We start from the raw sequence: 22,315 nt of genomic DNA, 5'->3' as shown, positions 1-22,315 counted from the left end.
ATAGATAGGACATTTGATATTACTTTGTGCAGACTACACTTTATTTGAAAATCAGGAGTTCCCCTTGCATTACAGTTCAAAACACTAATTCCACAAGGATGAAATACAAAAACATTTAGATTAGAAGTTAATTTTAGAAAACTTAGACAAAACAATATACAAAACAAATGAATACAAGTTAAAACAAACTGAGGTTTAATTTGCTGCAGTCTTGGAATAGCGTCGACGTACCGAACTTCTGTAGAACTGAAAGATTCGCTCTGAAGTTCTCTGACTCAAAGCTATAGCTTCTTGAAGCTAGGAGAGACGAAACAAACAACATTAATGTTTGAATATTTATGCATGAAATGGATTATCACACAATGAAAATAACAACTGGCTAAATGTACTCAATATAGCATACACTGTAAAATATATCACTTTAAAAAACTATTTTGAATCAGAAACAAATGACAAACATTTAACAGCCCACATGAAGCCAACATATCGGAGGACAACTGGATGTTAATTTGGTTCGAGCAGTAAGAAGTGCTGAGTATATCTTAAGGTTGTTTTCACATACCTCTTGAACTGAGATAGATCCTTTAGTTGAAGACATCATCACTCTTTTGTCAATGCTGTCAATGGCAAAAGTCATCAAAGCTCTGCTGTCCTATAACGTGTAAAAGCTCCTGTTAATGACAGAAACTATAGCCAAATTTGAGGGCAAATTTATCTTTGGTCCAAAGCAAAACATTGGTCGAGAATATTGTCCAGACGTACAGAAGACTATTGCCATACCTTTTCTTGTTGTAACGTCGGATCAATGATAATCTGCCCATCCATGTTTATGACACAGGTTATACCACAAAACAGGCAGCTCATAGGTAGACCTGCATCCATCAGGGCCATGCAAGCTGCATTCAGGCAGCAAGCCAGAAGCTAAGCTTGAGTCAAGAACCATAGCCGATGAATAGGTAATGGAACACATGAATCTACATTTACGACATACAGGGATAAACCAAGTGAATTCTCCTAGAATTAAATAAATGTATACTACTACCACTACTGCTACTACTAAGTGCAGGCGTTCACATTTCTTGACATGTGCATCATTAGGGGCTGGAAAGGATACAGAGCCATCATCATGGATCTCCTGTAGGATGAGGGTGAGGGAGGAGCGAGGGTGAAGGGAGGAGAGAAGAGCTGCTTCGCATGTCTCCCGTACACACTGCTCTCTAGCTCGCTCTCGGACACCTGAGAAAGTTGGAGTTACACATGGTTCAAGCTACCCAAAAGCATTATGTGTGCACCACCCAGTGGTGCAAAGTACTACAGCATCAGTCATGTTATCAGTGTAATCAACTTTCTACATTGTTGAAATCAAAGTAATCCTGTGTACCATGTCCTGCAGTGCCAATGGAAGGCAAGAAAATAATGTAGTCTAGACTTACAACATTACAGTGCGTGTGTGTACAGTCAGGCTCTTCTAAGAAGAGGTGCTAAAAATGTAAAACAGAGATAAACACAGACTTTCACCCTACAGAAGGTTTGATTGCTATAACCTGCTAGGGCACAAGGGAGTAATACTCACTAATGACCCTCTGAGAGTCTGTCACAAAGTATACGTATTTGCTACATTATTGAGCAGTCTATGTTTGACATATTCAATGTGCAGTAAATGTGCAATGCATGTTTTCAAGAAGATGATGAAATTCCCCATTGTCAATTTTCAACATACTGGATACCCATTTAGTGCTAAGGGGATACCAAATTCAACTAAAATCACCAAAAAAGGGCATGCTTCTACCCGCAACAACATTATATAATGCAATACCAGGTATTCCAGATACTCTTTTCTCCTTAATCTAAGTCGGTGTAGCATCAAAATGAGTGTGTAGCTGTTACCGGTATTTCAAGGCAAAAAGAAACAGTGTATTGCTTTCAGCCCCTTTGAGAACCTGCCAAGTAAGAGATAAAGTGACGGCTATGGTCCTACATTCAAAAATGACCATAGCTGTCAGAGACATTCCCAATGTTCTTTCAACAATTAAACTGAAAAATTGATACAGTAACAGCTCAGTTTAGAGACTGAGTTAATAGAATATGTTTTTCTATTTCAAGACAGTGCAGTTAAAAAAAAAAACGCTGCTCAGTGTATACATAAATTTCTATGCAACGTCACGAAAACATGCGTGCGCAACTAAGAGGCAGAAAGCATAGAGCAGTACTCTTCTTGAAAAGAATATGATTTTTTGTGCTGAAAACTGTACCAATTCGAAAATCATGATGGTTAGAGAATGTTCAATATGTTCAATATCCCTAACGGAATGCATGTCTTCGCCAAAAACGCCAAAAGACGATGTGATGTTAATAATGCAAATGAACAACAAACTCTGAAATAAAGTCTGAAATGAGATGTTATCATCATTGAGACAACAGGGATATACAAAAAAGTAGATTACAGTAGCCGACTATTAGGTAAAGTTTATAACGTTGTGGCCGACCACCAAGCGTCTTCTGCCCCACGGCTGAGCACGCATCTAGTTTTGTTGGTAAACAGGAAACCCGTGAACATGGCACACAGGACTTTGCCTCATCTATGAATCTTATCCTATATAAAAGTACAATAAAAGATTTTCAGGCAGAAATTTTCCAGAGGATGGTTCAACGAAACCCTTATTGAAGACCAAATCCACCTGTGATAAACAAACTGATACCAACACCAAACAACTTTCTATACACATAGACTATGCAAACACAATGCATATAATTTCCTTACCAGGTAAGCCTACTTTTGGCTGTATCAGGACTTCCAATGTGGCACGGTCATAGATCTCCTTGCTAACCTTAACCTCTGCTGGTCCGTAAACTGCAGCCAACACATTGGTATTCCCTGTGGTGGAGAAAAAGTAAAATGAAAATAAGTATTTCTGAACAGTTCCTTTGTTCCAAATAGGAAATAAGTTGTCACAGTGTAATCAACTGTAAAATGTTGATGTCAAATGGGTTTCTGTGTTACCTGCTGACTTTAACATTACATATTTATTTGACCTTTCTCAAAAACTTTTCTTCAAGTTCACCACTCAGTGAAATACGTGATGAAGACCTGTGAACCATAGATATATCCTATTCTGTTCCATGGACTGGTGCCTTGTCGTGGCGGAACAGCTTGTGAGTCATGACCCTCAGAGCTAAGCTGGCGGGGGCCTTGCACCCCTGGTAGCTCCAAGCAAGCCAGACAGCTAGGTCAAAGGCGAGAGACCAGACGAAACCCTGCTAGCCCGGCAGCAGGGGCTGGTACGCTTGCTGCCACAGCAGAACTACACCAACTGGCACACACCTGTGTTCCGTTATTTGGGTACGCATGCTTTCACTTAATTTTGCCCGGGCGCTCTCCATCTCATCTCTCCATATGTGCACCATCACCAATATCAAAGCTTATCAAATTCTTCCCCTCTGCCCCTCTACATCAATGGGGGCGGGGATATGTAGCCTAGCTAACTTATCCATGACTCTTTCCTCCCTACAGCTTTTGAATTGCTTTTTAAACTATTTCTTGAAGCATTTTTTTCTTTTAAATTAAAATTCTCTGCTATATTTACTGTAATGTTTGTCGCCATTCAGGATGTTATGCTTGTTTATGTACCCTGCCCTGTCAAAGTTTAATAAGTAACACCTTTCTCTGATAGGAGACCAGGTTTGTTGATCCTTGTATTGAAGAGGTTTGGTATAACAAAAATACCAACAGTCAACTAGTTGACACTTATGAAAGCATCATTTTACATGGACGTTTTAGGTTGTTTCCTGACTACATGTTGATTATGGCAAAGGCAGATGGAGTCGAGTTATCATGTTACCCCATAACGCAAGGAACATTTCGACCTACGTTCAGTTCATATACCTTGAATGAATGATGCTGAACCATCAGGTCTTGATAGAAGATTTTGCTCACAGCCGAATTCTCTTGTCGCTGGACTAGCTTCATGCACTTTCAAATCCATTTCATAGAAAATAGTTGCACGACGCTCATTAATTTAACGTGAAACTAGCGAACCATTCACCATGCTGATGTTGGTCAAGTACTTCCGCGCGCAGAGGTTCACGGGAAGAAAACGCACACGTCAAATTAAAAGTCAACTTCTCATTACTCTTATTTTGTCAATCCTTCGTTCCTTCCTTTCTTATGCCGTATTTTTACTATGTATCCCACTTTTTAACACCATTGAGTCCTGTGTCCCAAACTACACTCTCTTTATCCCTATAGGCATTGTTAGGATAATGGATACAGTTAAACAGAAAGTAGGCCTACCACCAGGCACCCTGTAGCCTACCTGGGCAAACATAATATGATGTATGTATAATATATTACATGCTAGATGAAAGGGTTCAAGACATCAGACTACCATGTAGCCTACTGTGTGAAGGACACGCTGTTTCTTAAAAGAGAGAAAATTATGGAAGGCCCATGAGTGGTTGTTGTATGACAGCATCCCAGAGTTGAAGGGAATTCTACCTGATAAATCCTTGATCCAGCCCATGACAAGACTCTTGTGTGGTGACAGAATCAGCATAGGTCAGACTCAACGAGCTGAGGAGCTCATCTGTTGCAGAAATGCAGTAGGCTAGCCTACCTTTCTGGCATTGATCACATGATCATAAACACCTCTGCCTTATGTTGTGTGTGGACCCCAAAGAGTAGCCTAGCTGATGTTTTCTGTATCAGCTAATGGGGATCCAAATAAAATCCTAAATCCGTATGGACATGGAAACAGGCGGTTGCATGAAGATGATTAGTATTTAACTTCAAAGGATAAATCACAATATAGGCTAAAGGTTAGATTTACGAGGAAAATAAGTAGGCTAGAACTATATTTTCTCATCACATTGCATTGGCGGAAATATCAGAATTTGTAGGTAGCCTCCTCTACGTAGCGTGTGGACCCGACCATAGACATAATATACATAGACGCCGCATCGACCGCTGCTCCCTACTAGCGCTGACGAGATTTGGAGCCGCCATCTTGGACCGGTCATCCACTCCACTCAGTGTAATCTGTTTGGCCGGTGCAATGAGCTGTCAGCACACTTAATTAATCATATCTCACTGAATACCGAACAGATTTTCACGCGGTTTTTTTTGCTGCAAAGGTCATACATGTAGCTATGATACAGGCCACATTGTTCGAAAATACAAAATACAACCAATAGTACGGTAATGTTAAATCTTACTTGTGAAAAGTAAATCCCCCGAGTATGGTCCGCCGATTTGAGCAGGAACATGCTGCACAGTGCTGTCATCTTGTGTTTTCTGCTGCAACGCAATGAGGAGTATGACCGGTCCAAGATGGCGGCCGCATTTCTTGTTTCCAGCAGCCAATGCGGCGTCTATGTATATTATGTCTATGGACCCGACAGCCTCCGCATTTCAGCAGAAAGATGGCGGCAATCAGAGGAGTGAGACTATTCAGAATTGGATGCTATGCCACTCGGCAGAATCCAACGTCGAAAACACCCCGATACCTTCAACTACGGGAGTTCCGCGTAAATGTAAGTTTAATTTTGAATAAGTGTTATACATGCTGGAAAGACGTGTTATCATGGCAGGTACAGTGAGTGTATTGGTTGCAAGTTGGCTAACACGCACATAATAGCAACAACGTTAACGTTAGCAAGCTAACGTTATTGACATACAGGTTTGTTTTGAACGCTGTTATTCAGCAATTGTAGGCACTGTGAAATCAGTGGTAGCTGTTACAGAATACACAAATACAACATGTTCAGGTGATAGTGGTAAATTAAAGTGGCTTAACGCATGTAATATAATGGCATGCGTCTGTACCTTTGACCTGTTAAGGCTAGCTAAAGTTGGAAGGGCAACGTATGTTACGCATGATTTTCGAACGTTAATATCGATGTGAGCACAGTGGACAGACAAAACGTAATGTCAGTAGCTTGTGAGAAAAGCATACATTACTTGATTCAAACATGTTACATATTTCAAATAGCAGTATGTTTTGCACACAATTCATCAAGAAACACTTCGCCGGTTCCCTGCAACATGATTGGTCAAAGACGGGGGCGTGCGGGGGCCTCCTGCTCGAGGAGGGAGGATACGTATTGATGCTCGTTTTGAGATTGGATGGACAATTCTTGTACTATATATGTATTAACTATATTGTAGCCATCTATTCAAATATAAGCTGGGTGCAGCTGCATTAATATGTGAATAATATTTCCCCTCTAGCCTGCTCCTGGGACCCTGCATATCTTTCCCTGTCTGACTGAACCGGTCAACTGAACTCCCCAGATATTGTTAATCAAGCGTGTGCTTGGAGCAGGGGGAAATGGGGAATATGCAGAGAATATGTAGTGGCAGCCCCAGGGCCAAGGTTGAGAACATTTGCAATATAATGTTTGCATAACAACATTAACTATGCAGAGCTATAATTCAGTAACAGTATACTTTGACTGCATTCAAGTCACTATGCTGGCATCCATCAACTCAATCTGTAATTTTAATTTAATGTTAACTAAGATATTTTTTGTTGGCATTTTCTCTTAAATCCGCAAATGTATTTTATGATAGTCACATGAAGGTGGCTGAAACATCCTTCCAAACGTCCTAGTTCTGACCAAGTAGTTTTGGTTCAGTCTTCTTTTGTTTTCTCTACCATAGGGAGGGAAAGTAATCTCATCGCCACCTAGTGGTTGCGTTCCTAGAGTTTAGCGGAGTGGATGGGATTTTTTTTTTAGAAAAAATATATCTCGGTGCACATTGGGATCTTAATTTAATGCCTTCCATATGTTAGGCACTGGAGTCACCTCTTGCTTCTAGTGGTCATACCTTATTTTTAGGATCAGTTGAATTGTTTTTTTGTCGTAACATGGTGATAACAAACTACAGTTGCGTGTGACGTCACATGTTTGGGTGCTTAATCTGTAACTGATCAATACGGCGATTTGCTTAACTGTCTTAACATGTTTTTGTAATAACAGAACGTGATGTAAACCGCGTGGTGATCACCTTTATGTCTGGATAACTGGTGTTGTGCTTCTACTCACATGAAGAGCTAGCAGTAAGTGTTAAGTGTCAATGCTAGCCAGGCTAATAAACAAACCATGCTACCGTGAGTAACGTCGAAGGGTAAAGTCACGTGACTTCTTTTGTAGTCCGTTTATGAAACAAAAGGAGCAATTTCGATTTTTTTTAAATAAGGCAAAATAGGGTCTGATATTTTCACAGTTAGAAGAGTATTACTGTATAGACACTGAAAAATATTTTGGTGGATAACATCGCTGATTTGGCTTCAAAATATTTTTTTAAAAATTGGTCTATGGGACTTAACATTGGAGCTGCTCTTCGATAGGAACGCAACCACTTGGGGCGCTGGTTTTCACTTTCCCTCCCTATACACCATACAAAAGGGCTGTGTCAAAACGCATAGTTCCGTCAGTACACTGCTAGTGGGCACAGCGCTTATTGTCCCAATATCTGCACTATATAGAGTACTTAAACTAAGTATTTGAAGTGTGCAAGTAGGCGGTTTGAGACACATGTCTAGCCAATCAACATGTTCCTTGAGTAGCATGGAAGGGAGGGATGTAATTTCATTGGGTGTTGTTGAGCTCAAATGGCAACAACCTTTTGGATTACAGAGGTTCAACAACCTTTTAGATGACAAAGGTGCCCTTCTACTGTTATTGTATCTGTTTCAAAGATGAGTTGAATATTGATATGGCAATTATGTGTAAAGTCAATTAAATTAAGCATTTGACCTAATTAAATAGTGCTTGGTTATTTTGAAGTGGAGCAAAATAAAAGTTTGGAAAATGTGATGGTGCACAGAAGTGCAAAGAATGATCAGGGAATTGTTTGGCCCTTCAGGCAAGTGTGTGTTGTGACCAGACCAATATACTCAACAAACAAACATCTTTCTTTTCACTCCCATTATTCAGAAATTGAAGTAGATGTACGTTTTCTTTCAAGCCACATTCCTCTCATTGTTTACAGTTTGTTAACTGTGGCCTATAAAAAGAGGTTGATTAAAGGAATTATCCGGAGTAAAATGCACTTTAGATCGATTTACGGATGATTGGGAGTACATACGTTGAGTTGACATCCAAATCATGTAATTCGGATGTGTTTTGAGAAAGTTCGATGTTACTGTTTTTAGTCAAAGCTCGTTAGCGTGGAAGTGAGAAGGGCATATTATTTCGCCGCTACAAAACGCTATTTTTATACCTCTTCTACAGTTCCAAACAACATTGCACTTACGTGGTAGTGAGTAGAGGGTCCCTAAAGCCAAACCGAAGTATCCCGAGGTCTTTATGTAAAATAGCGAAATTCACAATTTCGTCGCCGTTTTAAAAAAAAAAAACATAGTCCAGTATTTCTTTTGAAATTGAAATGAATGGACTGAGTTGTATGGACTGGACTATTTTTTTTTTTTCTTTTTTTCTTTTTTTAAACGGCGACGAAATTGTGAATTTCCAGAGCACACTTGGCAATAGACTCCTACGGACTTTCCCCTTAAGATGGCAGCAAACATGGCAACATTTCCGGAAAGGTACTGGCTTGATGAAATTCATTCTGGACTCTCTATCCAACCACATAAAGACCTCGGGATACTTCGGTTTGGCTTTAGGGACCCTCTACCAGAGACTTTCTAATGAGGAGACACAGCGCTCAAAAAATACTCCATAGAAATACATGGGGCTAGTTTGTCACGCCAATATGGCCGTTGTCTACACATATCCCACCCCTTCCTCTGCAAAACGTCGACATGTGAATACATTGAGCCAATCATATGGTGTGTTGTGAAGACATCGTGCCAATCATGTGTTGTGATCTCGCCGCTGGAGCAAGATTGGTGTCGTGAAGCCTTGCGCACGCGCAGTTCGACCCAAAGACTGTGCCCGATGAGTGCCCATAAAACGTTGGTATATGGCCGCCGAGTGGAGGGACTTGCCTAAAAGGACTTTGCCCTCTACTCACTACCACGTAAGTGCAATGTTGTTTGGAACTGTAGAAGAGGTATAAAAATAGCGTTTTGTAGCGGTGAAATAATATGCCCTTCTCACTTCCACGCTAACGAGCTTTGACTAAAAACGGTAACATCGAACTTTCTCAAAACACATCCGAATGACATGATTTGGATGTCAACTCAACGTATGTACTCCCAATCATCCGTAAATCGATCTAAAGTGCATTTTACTCCGGATAATTCCTTTAAACAGCATGAATAGTGCACAGATTAGTGTTGCATGGTGCACCGATACCTAATTTTATTAGTATTGATACATCTAAGAATGACCTTGTTCTTTTGAACTAACGTGTGTGTGCAAGGCATGCTTCTAGTGCCTCCTCCCCTAGGTTGTGCGTCTTTTCTCCTTACACACACTAGTGTTGCACGGTGTATCGATACTAAAAAGGTATCACGATGCCTTCACGCAAAAAACGATACGATTGCCCTCCCTCCTCTGCTGCTCTCACTGCTCCTTGCACGCATCTAGGCAAGTGGGCGTGTCAAGCAGGCAGCTCTGAGTGAGTGAGTGCGCAGCCAACGTCAACATACAGTAGTTCTTTGCCGACCGTCCTCGGCCTTGTGGATAAAACAAAAGGTGAAGTGAAATCTGCAACTATTTCGGATACATCACGAATAGGGAAGGCAAGCCATCAGGTACACAGAGGCCCGTTTGTGAAATATGTTTCAAAGTCATTTAAAAGCAGTAGGCTACGCATGGAACTTGGCTAAACACCTTGCAGACATATCCCAACATTTTTGTTTAAAGAACGACATGTTAACGAATATGCTATAGAAAACACAACTACATGGTTAGTGCCAAGTTCTTCTCTTCTGTTTTAGTCTAGCCTAAGTGAAACGAGTATGGTTCTCTGGGATAAAGCGAACCTTCCTTCATCAATGAATTTGACGAGACATAACGAGCTGTAATCATAGGGTGCTAACGTGATGAAAGCGCAATGTTCACGCCAGAATAACATTACCATAACTTGTAAACAATCTATTTCATGTTCGGTCAGTACTACTGGTAATATTTGTCATGGCATGTAGACTGCAATTTGTTCAATAAGTATTGCCCAGATGTAGGATAGGCTACCCGAAATGCGCTAATTAAAGCCCACAACATATAATACCACCAAAGTGTGTTGAGTCCTAATAATAATAGCGGGTTATTGTTACGTGGTAGCAAATCATGTTATCAAAGAAATAGACGTAGGTTAATGTAGGAATGCACACAGACATATTGCAACAGGTAATGGTGTAGGCCTATCTGACGAAGACCCGAGTGGTTGGAACGTCGTACTTGTATTGTACACTGGGCGCAAAGAAGACTATCCTCACATTTTTCCCTTTGCAACTGCCAAAGAAATCTCATGAACACGGGAAGGCCTAGGGAAGCCTATACTGTACATCAGATGGCCTAAAGATTAGGCCCCTCTGCATAGCATTCAGTGATTTGCATGCAGTAATTTCAACACTGACCTTGATCTAGCCTAGTTTGGCTATTTAAAGCTACTTTATTGGCAAAACACAACACAATGTAAATGAACTATAACAAAAAATAAAGGACTTAAAGGAGAATTCCAGTGTGATATTGACCTAAAATGTATTGAAACATGATACCGAGTGTGAACGTATGTCTCATAGCCCATCTCGGCTTGTCCCCTGCACTCCAAAATCTGGCGCTAGTTAGCCGATGCTACCAACAGCTTTTTCAATAGTGGTGCTTCGGCATCGGGCTAGCCATGCAAATAAATCACTGTTTTACACCCATTTACGAGGCTCAATGTATCTCCACACTTCATTGGTAGACTTCCGAGGGCCCTGACATTTAAAACGAGACATTGAGAACTTTGAAAAAGCACTGGTAGTTTACTTACAAGACGATTTATACAGACAGTATCTTCACAAAGTTTAGCGTTTGCAGCCATCTTGAATTTAGTCACGATAAGTCGAGCAACGAGTAAGAATGAACAGGCATGATATAAGGGATCAGATTCCAAAAATAATTCAGTGGAAATGCATGGATTCCAGTTTCTTCCAGTAGCAGCAAGCATGCCTGTTCATTCTTACTTGTTGCTCGACTTATCGTGACTAAATTCACACTCGGTATCATGTTTCAATACACTTTAGGTCAATATCACACCGGAATTCTCCTTTAATCACACAAAGTCGGCCTACTATTTTACTAAGTTTGTTTTACTATGCAAAACAAACTTTTATTTGGAAACAGTTATAGTATGTAGTATGTAGTACCATGTAGTAACAGGAGTCATAGTTGATAACAACTGACAGTTGAAATGTCTAAACAGTTAAATAGTTGATGGGTCCTAGTAGTGAGCAGCTGGAAGTTGATACAGGTGCAAATCAAGTTAATTAGCCCATTGTGATGTCATCAGCCCATGTTAAGTCTATGGGGAAAAATAAGCTTGTTTTTTATTAATATCGCAAAAAGTATAAAGTTTACAAAAGTGAAAAATACATTTCAAGACCTACGTTACAAAGTTTGAAAGAAGTTTCTACGTTAAACGGTTAAAGCTGAATTAGATGCAGAAATTTGGTGGGAATAATAATAATAATAATAATAATAATAATAAGAAGACTTCGGATAACAGAACAGTGCATTTTCATGCACTGTAATAATTATGTAGGAAGTTTAGAACCCAGAATTGACCTGCACACTACAAAAGTGCACCGAATTCAACACAAATGACTCAATACACTTGGAGGAGGTATGAGTCCTTTCTTTTCCAGATATCTTAGGATTTCGCCGTAGTATCGTTTCAGTATCGAGCATCGTGATATTTATGTCAGGTATCGTATCGAAGTCATAATTTTGGTATCGTGACAACACTAACACACACATATCACAGCTGTCATGTCATAAACAGTGAGACATGGCTGCTAGTTTAATTGCTGTTGTAACACATAATAATAGGCTAATATCAAGTTGCTAACCTACCTAGGCTATGGGATTTAGATAATTTAGGCCTACTATTGGGTTTAACATAGTTTAGAAATAGGCTACACAACCGTAGCAAACTTTTACGTTTGGAGAGAGCTCCCGCTAGCTGTTCGTCTGTCTGTGCTAGAGGTCTTTCATTCGTGTACTAGTGGTCCGTCATTAATGAACGTTTCAAGACACTTATCTCTTCTATAATCCCAGAAAGATTTTCTTCGACTTGTTCATAGAAAACATAATAAATTGCATCCACATATCCTTATGCACTATGCACTATGCACTATGTATGCACAACTATTATTCACTAGCCTAAAACCCTGAGACTAAAGGCTAATTACTCTCATGTATTTCTTAAAGTGACAGGCAGTCAATTACACATACACACAACCATTGTGCACTCAATTAAGTGTAATAGTTTAAAAATCAATATGAAGTATTCAAATTACAATTTTGTTTAGCTACTAGTAATTATGCAGATTATATATAAATACTATACATTAGTAACAAAAATATATAAACGTTATATGAATTCCAAAATATATGAAATAGAAACATATGACAAGCCATCATTTTCTGTGTGTGTCTGTGGAGAGAGTCAAGCAGAATCTAGGATGACCACTGGTGTGAATGATCACACTATAATCAATATTACTGATGACGTTAAGGTGGTGGGACCCCCCCAAACCAAAACTACTATTTACGTTACCAAATTAAACATTATTTAGGCTACTCACCAACAGTAAGTGACCGTATTAGGTACCATGCAGTCAAAGTCAAGGTCAAATTCCATCTAGGACATGTGTACAAGATGACCGCAAACTAAGGGACACTTTGCATTGAGTTCACCTTTTTCCCTGGTGCTTGCAAGGTCTGGCATGGCTTTCATGTAGTTAGCTTGTTAGTTTTAGACCAACACACCTTACTGCTTCTTTAATAATGATGATCAATGTTGCAGGGAGTTCACCGGCAGCAACCCTTTGACTCCTCAGCGGAAAAGCCACAGTTTCCTGGAGCATCTGCTGAATTTGTCGATCAGCTGGAGTTCATCAAGCCCAATGTAATCTCGGGGATTCCTGTGTACAGAGTGATGGACAGACAGGGACAGATCATCAATCCCTCAGAGGATCCACAGGTTGGAAAATATCTAGAGCTCAGTCCTCCTTAGTGTTTTTGTGGTCTAGACATCATGAAATATTCCTCAGATTCAAATATGCAGCAGCATAATGCACATTGGCTTGGTTTTCTTTTTAAGTGAAAGACAATATTTGGGATACAGGGGATACATTAAGGAATAATGTACTATTCCAGAAGTTGGGGAGGGGATACATTAAGGAACACTGATTTTCTTGTCATGCTGGTGCTTTATTGACATTTTTTACTTCAAATTTCAGCTGACTAAAGAGCAGGTCTTGAATTTCTATCAGAAGATGACATTACTGAACACCATGGATCGCATCCTGTATGAATCTCAGAGACAAGTGAGTCCCAATGTAGCCAACTGTCACTTTCAGTGGAACATGTACAACTACTAGCTTAGGTGCAGGGTTAACTTAGGTTCATTATTTTTAATCTCATGCAAGGTTTTGCGTATACAAATCAGGTGATGTTCAAGGGTTAGTTTGATTTGTAAAAACCTTTTCCAACAGCATAATAGGCAGGTAGACTGATTTTAGCTTGACTTAACCTGTGTGCACTCTGGCTACATAATATGCATATAGACAGTGAGGAAAAGCCACCCAGGGGTGCATTTCCCAAAACCATAGTTGCTAATCTGTTAGCAACTTTGTTGGTTGGCAATGGGAAATTGCATTGCAACCAACAAACTAGCTAACTTAGTTAGCAACTATGGTTTTGGGAAACGCGCCCCAGATACATTTAATACAACTGTTAAGGCCATCCTTAAAAATATTTTTGTTTGCAGTAACAGCCAAAAAAAAATAAAAATGGGTCGGTAGGTAGGTCAATATTTTTTTTTTTCAAGATTCAAAGTAAAAAAAAAAGTACAATTTTGGTCATGATTACGTAGGAATGAATTTACACAAATGTGCATATCGTGACGTAACTGACTGGTCTTCAACCCGTGCCTTCAGGCGCACCATTGCAAACCTCATTCTGATGCAGGTTATATAGACCAGCCTTTCTCAAACTTCTTTGACCTGAGGCCCGGTCATGGCAGACTTTTGGGTCATAAGGCTCATCTACATGTACCCAGAAAGAAGGCTACAATAGCTCTTGGCCACGTTATATTGAAATTTGACTATACAATACTCAATGCTATACAGTGTATTTTACAGTCTCTGCTCTGTTTCTAAGGAAGTTCCAAAAAACAACGTCGTTCTATTAACCCTCTAGGCGCCACAGTCGACTATAGTCGACAAGATGCGGTACTGAATAAAACGGCCGATTTAGTTAAATAGGGTGTCATATTTCGTTCGACTTCCACTCCACTAGATGGCAGACATGTCATACGTCATCCCCGAGTCGAAAAAAGGGCACGCTTTAAACAAAACTTTCTAGCTACAGCGCATTGAATCAGTGCGTGAAATACCGGAGCTAGTGTGCGTGTGAGCCACTTTGTCAGAGCGATATTGTCAACGTCAGCGAGTATTTGCATTAGATTATCGTCTAATGGTATGAAAAAAGTTTACCTGAAATGAAGTGTTGGGTCTTCTATTCGCGGACCCTGATTCTGAAGGGGAATATCTGCCTTCAGAAAATGACGGTGATTCGTTTAGTGAGGCTTCAGATGCGTCCCTGCCTTGCAATGATGCAGCTGGACAAAGTGAGAGTTTACTCCATAGTTTAGCTTACACCAAGCACAAACGTTGAATCGTTTGCCCAATGTCACTGGTGGGAATAATGTTTCACGGGTTCGGAGTGTTCATCGGGAAGTTAGCAGGGTGATAGTGGTGTGGCGAACGAGGCTGGAGGTAGCATAATGGAGGTAGCATAATGTCCATAGCGCTAGCTCCTGTCTTATGAACGTGTGCCTCTCCACAATCGCGGCGACAGTAACGTGGTGGAGCCTTTGTCTAATGCCACTGGGTATGTTAGACGAGGTCGAAGTGCTTATAGGACAGTTAGGGGGGAACGTAGTGGCAGTGTGGGGAGTCGCAATGAGAATGACAGTAGGCCTAGTCCGAGCTGCGCAAATTCTCTCCACTCGGCGCGCGCGAGGCAGATCTGGCCATGCTGCTCGCATGGTGGAGGTGGTGACACGCTCTCTCCCTCTCCCTCTCCCACACACACACACACATTAGGTCATGCATAGTCTATCACAAGATGATGGGAATGCCGGCCCTGTATGGATAGGGATATTCATTATCATTATCTCTACAGCAAAAGGCCTGCTACATAAAAAAAAAAATGTCAGCCATTTAGTAATGATTTACACTGTTGATTTGCTATCTACTTCCCTGATCATTTAGGACATACAGTACACTTATGTGTTCCTTTTTGTGTGTTCATGTCCTTGTGATGTGTGTGTCTTTGTCAGCTAAGAAAAAAAACAAAAAAACATCAACAAAATCAACAAAAAGAAAAAAAATACTAACATTGTCTCTTGTCTTGTCTCGTCATCTCACTCCTGATCTGTGCCTTGCCGTGGCAAATGAGCTTTTGAACTAAACAGGTCTTGTCTACTTGTGTTTGTGTGTCATCTGAATAATATATATGTGCCCCATACATGGAATCAGAGTGCCTACTGTATGTAGTAAATGGAAAATCTCTACAGCAAAAGGCCAGTCTACCGCTACATGCATTTGGTTTGTTTCTGCCATTTATTAGTAATGATTTACACAGTTTGTTCACTACTTACTATTTACCTGAGCATTCAGTATTGTGCAATATAGCATACAGAAGGTGAGGGACATTTTGGGGGGAAAGAAGTGGTGCATTTTATCATTCAAACATGCGACTTTTCATGAAAATTCTGTAATCCAAGATGGCCGCCACCATATGACGTCATAATATGCAAATTAGATATAAACATTTAATCTCTACATAAACTTTGGGTCATCCTTAATATTTCTCTAATTTACAGAAAGTCTCTATCTCTTATCACTTTTAAGATATAGCCTTTTGAAATGAAGATGTCAAAATTGATCGTTTCGGAAAAAAACCTCTGGCGCCTAAAGGGTTAAGTTTCGTTAAATAAATAAATAGCCTTCCAACAGGTTGAAGCGGAGCTTTGATACCAACGTTATCGATTAGTTTCAGTTTCTCTCGCGCAGACGCGCATTGAATGAATGCTCATACCACCACTTAATTGTAGGGCTCCATGTTTAATGACATCGATAGCAGAAACGTTTGTTTTCTTTTTTCGTCGATCCGCGGTTTCTTGATAAACTGCGCAGCAAATTATCAGATGAAGCACCGGGCCTAATTTCACTCCACGACTCCGCGGACCAGCAGTCTCCATGTTGCGGACCCATATTTTGAGAAATGCTGAATAGACCACAACCAATTTCAATACTCCGACATGGTCACCGTTAGACTAGGGGGAGAAGGGATGAGAAAAGATCTGGCCACAGTTCTTCCAGAACTTCGTGCCAAGTAAAAGCGTTATCAGTTTGTGTGAATGAAACGAAGCGTAGGCCATAGTGTGACATGCGTAAAACCAATGGTGTAGAGATGACGCCACAGGTTTTTTTTTAAGTGAGCCACGTTTGCATGTAGGCAATTTATATTCACAATACTTGGGCCTACTAAAAGAAATATTATTTTATTGCATTTGTATTGGTTGTTTAGAGTAAAAAAAACAATCGGTCGGTATTAACGCAAGTTTACAACCGGCAAGTCGGTCGGACTAAAAGGGGAAAAAAATAAATATTTGGGTCGGTTCTAAATTGACAGGGTCGGTCGGGTTACGGCAAACGAAAATATTTTTAAGGATGGCCTAATGGAATTGCAACAACCCAGTCTGATGCTAACATGAACAGTGCACTTAGCTCAGCTGACTATAAAGTAGGAGACAAGTAGGCACCAACATGTTATGCTGGCTATTGAAAAGAATAGGTTGAAGGCTAGGCTCTCTATTGTCAGTAAAAATGTATTGCACATCATTCTCATGTGACATTTATGCGTTTGTGTGATCAACTGACTTTGATTGAAAATGGTAAAATAATAAAATGGCATATTCACTGAACAATTATGACTATTCTTGCTGAGACGTGCTTATGAAATCAGCAAACTACCTAAACCTAAATAACGTTTCTTAAAATGGAATTATTTGCCCTTGCCTCAGATTTGAAAATAACTCAGACCTATTGAAAGTTGTCAACTTCCTTCTCAATGTGCCTGCTCTACTGTATGTGGAACATGTACTTTTTCATGGTCTTGGTCAGGTTACAAGTCTGAAGCGCTAACCAGTAGGCCACGGCTGCCCCAATTTTGCCCTTGCCTCAGATTTGAAAATAACTTCAGACCTCTTGAAATTTGTCAACTTCCTTCTCAATCTCAATATGCCTGCTCTACTCTACTGTATGTGGAACATGTACTTTTTCATGCACAAAGGGTGTTGGTCAGGTCATGTTCTATCCGTGCACTGAGAAATGTTAATGGCTGCTTTTTGTAGGGTCGTATCTCATTCTACATGACTAACTATGGTGAGGAGGGAACACATATTGGAAGTGCTGCAGCATTGGATCCCAATGATCTTGTCTTTGGCCAGTATCGTGAAGCTGGTAAGAAGTTAATTTGGATAGTGTCCCCTATACCAAACAAAACATTAAGCTATTTTGAAATGTCTTCTGTATGCAAGTTGTACACAACACATTATTAAAAAGAATAGTTCTGCATTCTCAGAACAGTTTGCTTTTGCATCAAAGATTTTGATTGATTTGAAACTGGGTTTGTGTTTGTATTGGCGATGTAATAGTGAAATGAATGTTAGGTGAAATCGCATATATGATTCTGATTTCTGTTTTATTTTAGGTGTCCTCATGTACCGTGGCTTCCCATTGGACCTGTTCATGGCACAATGCTATGCAAATGTTGATGACCTCGGGAAAGGCAGGCAGATGCCAGTCCACTATGGTAGCAAAGACCTGAACTTTGTCACAATCTCTTCTCCGCTGGCAACTCAGATTCCACAAGGTAAGCATCCCACTCTGTCAAACTCTATGCAGCATTACAGTAAACAACCTGCCTTTACTGGCAACATTACGAAAGGCTATGACAACAACATTTGTATAGAAAGTCTATAAAGTGTAAAAATGTTGTACAAATGTAACAGAGCTATCAGTTGCCAAAGTAAAATTGTATATGTGTTGTGTAAGTGTGTATGAGGAGACAAGCAGCGTTGTTTGATTCACATGCTTCTCTATTCTAGCTGCTGGGGCCGCCTATGCCTTGAAGAGGGAGAACAATAACCGTGCAGTCATTTGCTTCTTCGGAGAGGGGGCAGCAAGTGAGGGTGATGCCCATGCTGGGTTCAACTTCTCGGCCACACTGGAGTGTCCGCTAATTTTCTTCTGTCGTAACAACGGATATGCCATCTCTACACCTACCAATGAGCAGTACAGGGGTGATGGCATTGGTGAGTTCCTCAACCAACAGATGTGTGTGTGTGTGTGTGTGTGTGTGTGTGTGTGTGTATATATATATATATACACAGTTAAGAACAAAATTATTCATACCCCTGGCTAATACTGATTCAATGTTGATTTTGTCTTTATCGATATGTTTGTTCTGACTGAAGATGACAAAAATCCAAAATTATTCATACCCTTTTTAAATAATCAATGGAAACATCTGATCGATTCCCACTGACACTAGTAAATGACGCTAGGCGTTGTAGACTTCAGCAGCCAATGAGAATTGGACTTCAGCCCCTGAATTTTCTGATTGGTTGATGAATTGTGGAACAAACGTAACGTTGTCGACAGTTTTGAGCGAGCACACAGACTAAGTTGAGCGAGCGCGACAGAGATCTCCTGAGCTAGCAGAGGAACAGTTTATGTGAGCACATACAGTGAAACTGAAAGAAAGGGGGCTGATGTTGCACATACATATTGATATTAGCAAACAGGCAAAGACATTTGTGGAGCACAACATAGATTCCTGTTTGCTCAACTACAAGTTTTTTTGTGCTCGAGTTTCATTTTTCCTCAAAATATTTTTCTGCGCTCATTGTGCCATTGCTCACTCATAAAAGTGGAACAAATGTAACTCCATACTAAAAAGGTGCGGTCTACAATCATTGTGGAGACATGGAGCGGCTTGGTACGTATTATAAGAACCATTTTGAGACCTTTGATTGCAAATAAAGATGTTTCCAGTGATTATTTTAAAAGGGTATGAATAATTGTGGACACGCCATTTTTCATAAAAATGTTAAAAAAGATAAAAACGCTTATTTTTTTGATTCCATGTTTTTACCGCATTGTCTTACAACCTACTGGCATGTGGCAGTGTCATTTTCAGTCAGAAAAAACATATTGGTCAAGAGAAAATCAACATTAAATCAATATTTGCCAGGGGTATGAATAATTTTGTTCTTAACTGTATATATTCATTTTGTAAGGCAGTGATTTGGCTTTTTGTTGTGAAGCATTAAAGTAGAGTTGAACTTTCCACTCTTTTTCTCCTACACCTCCTAGCTGCTCGTGGCCCTGGCTATGGGATGATGTCCATCCGTGTAGACGGCAATGATGTCTTTGCAGTTTACAATGCAACAAAGGAGGCTCGTCGCAGGGCCGTTGCTGAGAACCAGCCCTTCCTTATAGAGGCTATGACATATAGGTACGTGATGCTCTGCCCCCCCCGGGCGTGTTCTTTGACATTATTTTGAATTACTTTACCACCAGGGCTTCCATAACAGTTACACTACTTAATTTGTGTAACCTAAACAAAGAAGTGACAGAGGCCAGAGGATATTTCCTGGTTAATTTGTTGACACAACCCACCAAAACATGTAGCTTTTTGGCAGGGTGGTGGTATAAGGATTCAATAAACACTTTGCCTGACAAATACATGGCAGATAGATGATTTAGAAGATAAAGTGACTGCTTAAGCATCTCCTCCTCTTCTCTCCTTTCAGGATTGGTCACCATAGCACCAGTGATGACAGCTCTGCATACCGCTCAGTGGATGAAGTAAACTACTGGGACAAGCAAGACCACCCCATCTCACGCCTGCGTCACTACATGAACGCACGCAACTGGTGGGGTGAGGAAGAAGAGCGAACCTGGAGGAAACAGTCTCGCAAGCTGGTCATGGAAGCTTTTGAGAAGGCTGAGAGGCGGCTGAAGCCCAAAGTTGACCTGCTCTTCTCAGACGTGTATCAGGAAATGACTCCCAACTTGGAGAAGCAGAAGGATGCTATGTGGAGACATATTCAGCAGTACAAAGAGCATTACCCTATTGACCTTTATGACAAATAAAATAGCTGGACTAAATTTGGAATATTAGGACTGGTGTGTTGGTTGAAATATTGTAGTGATTATATATGTGTGTGTGGGTGTGGGTTATAGCATCATGAGAAATGCTGGACCAGATGGTTGAGAATGGGATGGTGTTCACGTTCTCCACCAGGGGCCTCAACAATATTGTATTTTAGTGCCTTGAAATGCATTGCAGCTTTTCAAATCTGGAATGACTGCTCATCACAAATAGAAACTTGTAATTTGTAAGAAATAGAAAGTGAAGCATTTAATTGTTACATAAATGCTGTGGTCCTCATATAATTCATATTGGTTATTTATTCTACTCTTGGTTGTTTATGAGGTGTTTCGGAAACACAACTCCCAAGGTCTCATTTGAAAAAAAATTGCGTTGTCACATCTATCCTGGTTTTTCCCCATTCTTCAACCAGTCTGATAAGTTGTTAAAGTAACACTGAGTTTTTTTTTTTTAGTTTTTTTTTATTGGTTATTTAATTTCCTGTTCAACGTTCTATAGACACATTATTTAGTCTTTAGTCTTCTGAGCTAGGAAAAAAAAACATTCTTGAGGAAAAATTCAGTTGGATTGTTTTTTTTTCCAAATTGAAATTTTTGCAATTCCAATCACATATCAGTATTGTCTTTGTGAAATGATAGAAAATCAACTCTAACTTTAACAAAGTAACAGGCCATTGGCAAGACATATTTGTAATCTTGGTGCAATTTTGGTTTGAGGTCAAAACAGTATTTAAAACCACTACATATAGGGATGGGGATAAACAGTAGCTGTGACTTTTCGGAATAAATGACATTCTAAAATACTTTTGTTTGTGAGACTGTTGTCTGTTGTTGAGACACTGATGAAAACATTAATATTTACTTAAAGTGGAAATACAACGGCGAGATAAATACATATGTATAACATCAATTCATTATTTAAATATACCACAAGAAAATTGGTATGCTTTACATTGCATTTGTTACTAGGGCGCAGCCATTTTTGTTTCGTTGCGGGGTGATGTCACTAGAATATGGCACAACAACTAAAAGGTCTGTCAAAATAATGCCTCCACTCGTAGATATACTTCTTCAGGAGTAAAAAATAAACGCCTGGGCGTACAGACGCCATTTTTACGTGTGCCATGCACAAAAACTGCGTCTGACGTCAGAAGTAAAAAATGACGCCAGGACAAATTGGTAGAACTGTCAAATGTATGCTTTGGAATACATTAATTGCTGGCTGGCAGTAGGCATTGCAGCAAATCGTTTTTTTTTTACTTCTGACGTTAGACGCAAAGTTTTTGCGCTTGGCACACGTAGAAATATGACATCTGTACGCCCAGGCGTCTATTTTTTACTCCTGGAGAAGTAATATATCTATGTGTGGAGTCGTTATTTTGACAGACGTTTTGGCCCAGTTGGTGAGCCATGCTAGAATACTTGAGGGGAGTTCAGCACGGTTCAATGATGGAGCACGAAACTCAGGACGAACTGGAAATACAGACACTCCACATCACACACCCAATTGCCTACGCATTTGAGCCAGTGAGACGAGAGAGAGTGTTTAGAGACCCTCAGTGTCAGACTCAGTGACAGACAGAAAATGTGGGAATATCGGCAACAGAGGCTGACGAGCTTATTGGGAGCAACAGTTGGTGCCAGTGTGCAGCTTGTATCCCAATGCCAACTATGATGGATAGTGTGTGCAGCACAGAGGTCAACCTGGATCATCTCCTCCGTGAAACCGACACTTGTATTACTCAAAAACCCTGTGGCAGATATTGTGTCGAGAGAGAGATGCTGGAGAAGTGGACTGTTCCTATAACTAAGTTCCTGTAACTATTTAGTTGGAAAGAGACTTATGCCTACTGTCTTCCACCAGATCAGTCTGGGTACTGGCATCCACTTAGGCTGCCATGACTTTCCTCCAGTTCCTGACAAACTTCCTCTCCACTGGCACTCCA

General features: G+C 40.2%; 2 protein-coding genes across 3 annotated transcripts; one reads left to right on the top strand and one right to left on the bottom strand.

Moving 5' to 3' along the window:
• Nucleotides 1-19: 19 nt before the first annotated feature.
• exosc5 (exosome component 5) lies at nt 20-4,699 on the bottom strand. 2 transcript variants are annotated; one of them, XM_042063886.1, is made up of 6 exons: nt 4,496-4,699; nt 2,762-2,875; nt 1,115-1,236; nt 781-921; nt 563-652; nt 20-297 (listed from the first exon to the last, which is right to left on the bottom strand). In XM_042063886.1, exons 1-6 carry the CDS (start codon nt 4,551-4,553, stop codon nt 196-198), a joined length of 627 nt encoding a protein of 208 aa, XP_041919820.1. In that variant the 5' UTR covers nt 4,554-4,699; the 3' UTR covers nt 20-195. The 2 variants fall into 2 exon arrangements, with proteins under 2 accessions (XP_041919820.1, XP_041919819.1); XM_042063885.1 differs by lacking the exon at nt 4,496-4,699 and adding an exon at nt 3,884-4,090.
• A 45-nt stretch (nt 4,700-4,744) lies between these two features.
• Nucleotides 4,745-21,172, top strand: LOC121683985 (2-oxoisovalerate dehydrogenase subunit alpha, mitochondrial-like). Its single transcript, XM_042063882.1, has 9 exons — nt 4,745-4,918; nt 5,386-5,529; nt 12,923-13,099; nt 13,359-13,445; nt 17,543-17,651; nt 17,902-18,063; nt 18,299-18,505; nt 19,569-19,710; nt 20,009-21,172. Exons 2-9 carry the CDS (start codon nt 5,419-5,421, stop codon nt 20,349-20,351), a joined length of 1,338 nt encoding a protein of 445 aa, XP_041919816.1. The 5' UTR covers nt 4,745-4,918; nt 5,386-5,418; the 3' UTR covers nt 20,352-21,172.
• Nucleotides 21,173-22,315: the final 1,143 nt, after the last annotated feature.

Source organism: Alosa sapidissima, chromosome 15, assembly GCF_018492685.1.
Source record: "Alosa sapidissima isolate fAloSap1 chromosome 15, fAloSap1.pri, whole genome shotgun sequence".
In the NCBI taxonomy this organism is placed as follows: Eukaryota; Metazoa; Chordata; class Actinopteri; order Clupeiformes; family Clupeidae; genus Alosa; species Alosa sapidissima.
Note: the sequence above shows the minus strand (reverse complement) of the source record. Positions and strands in the feature narration are given on the sequence as shown.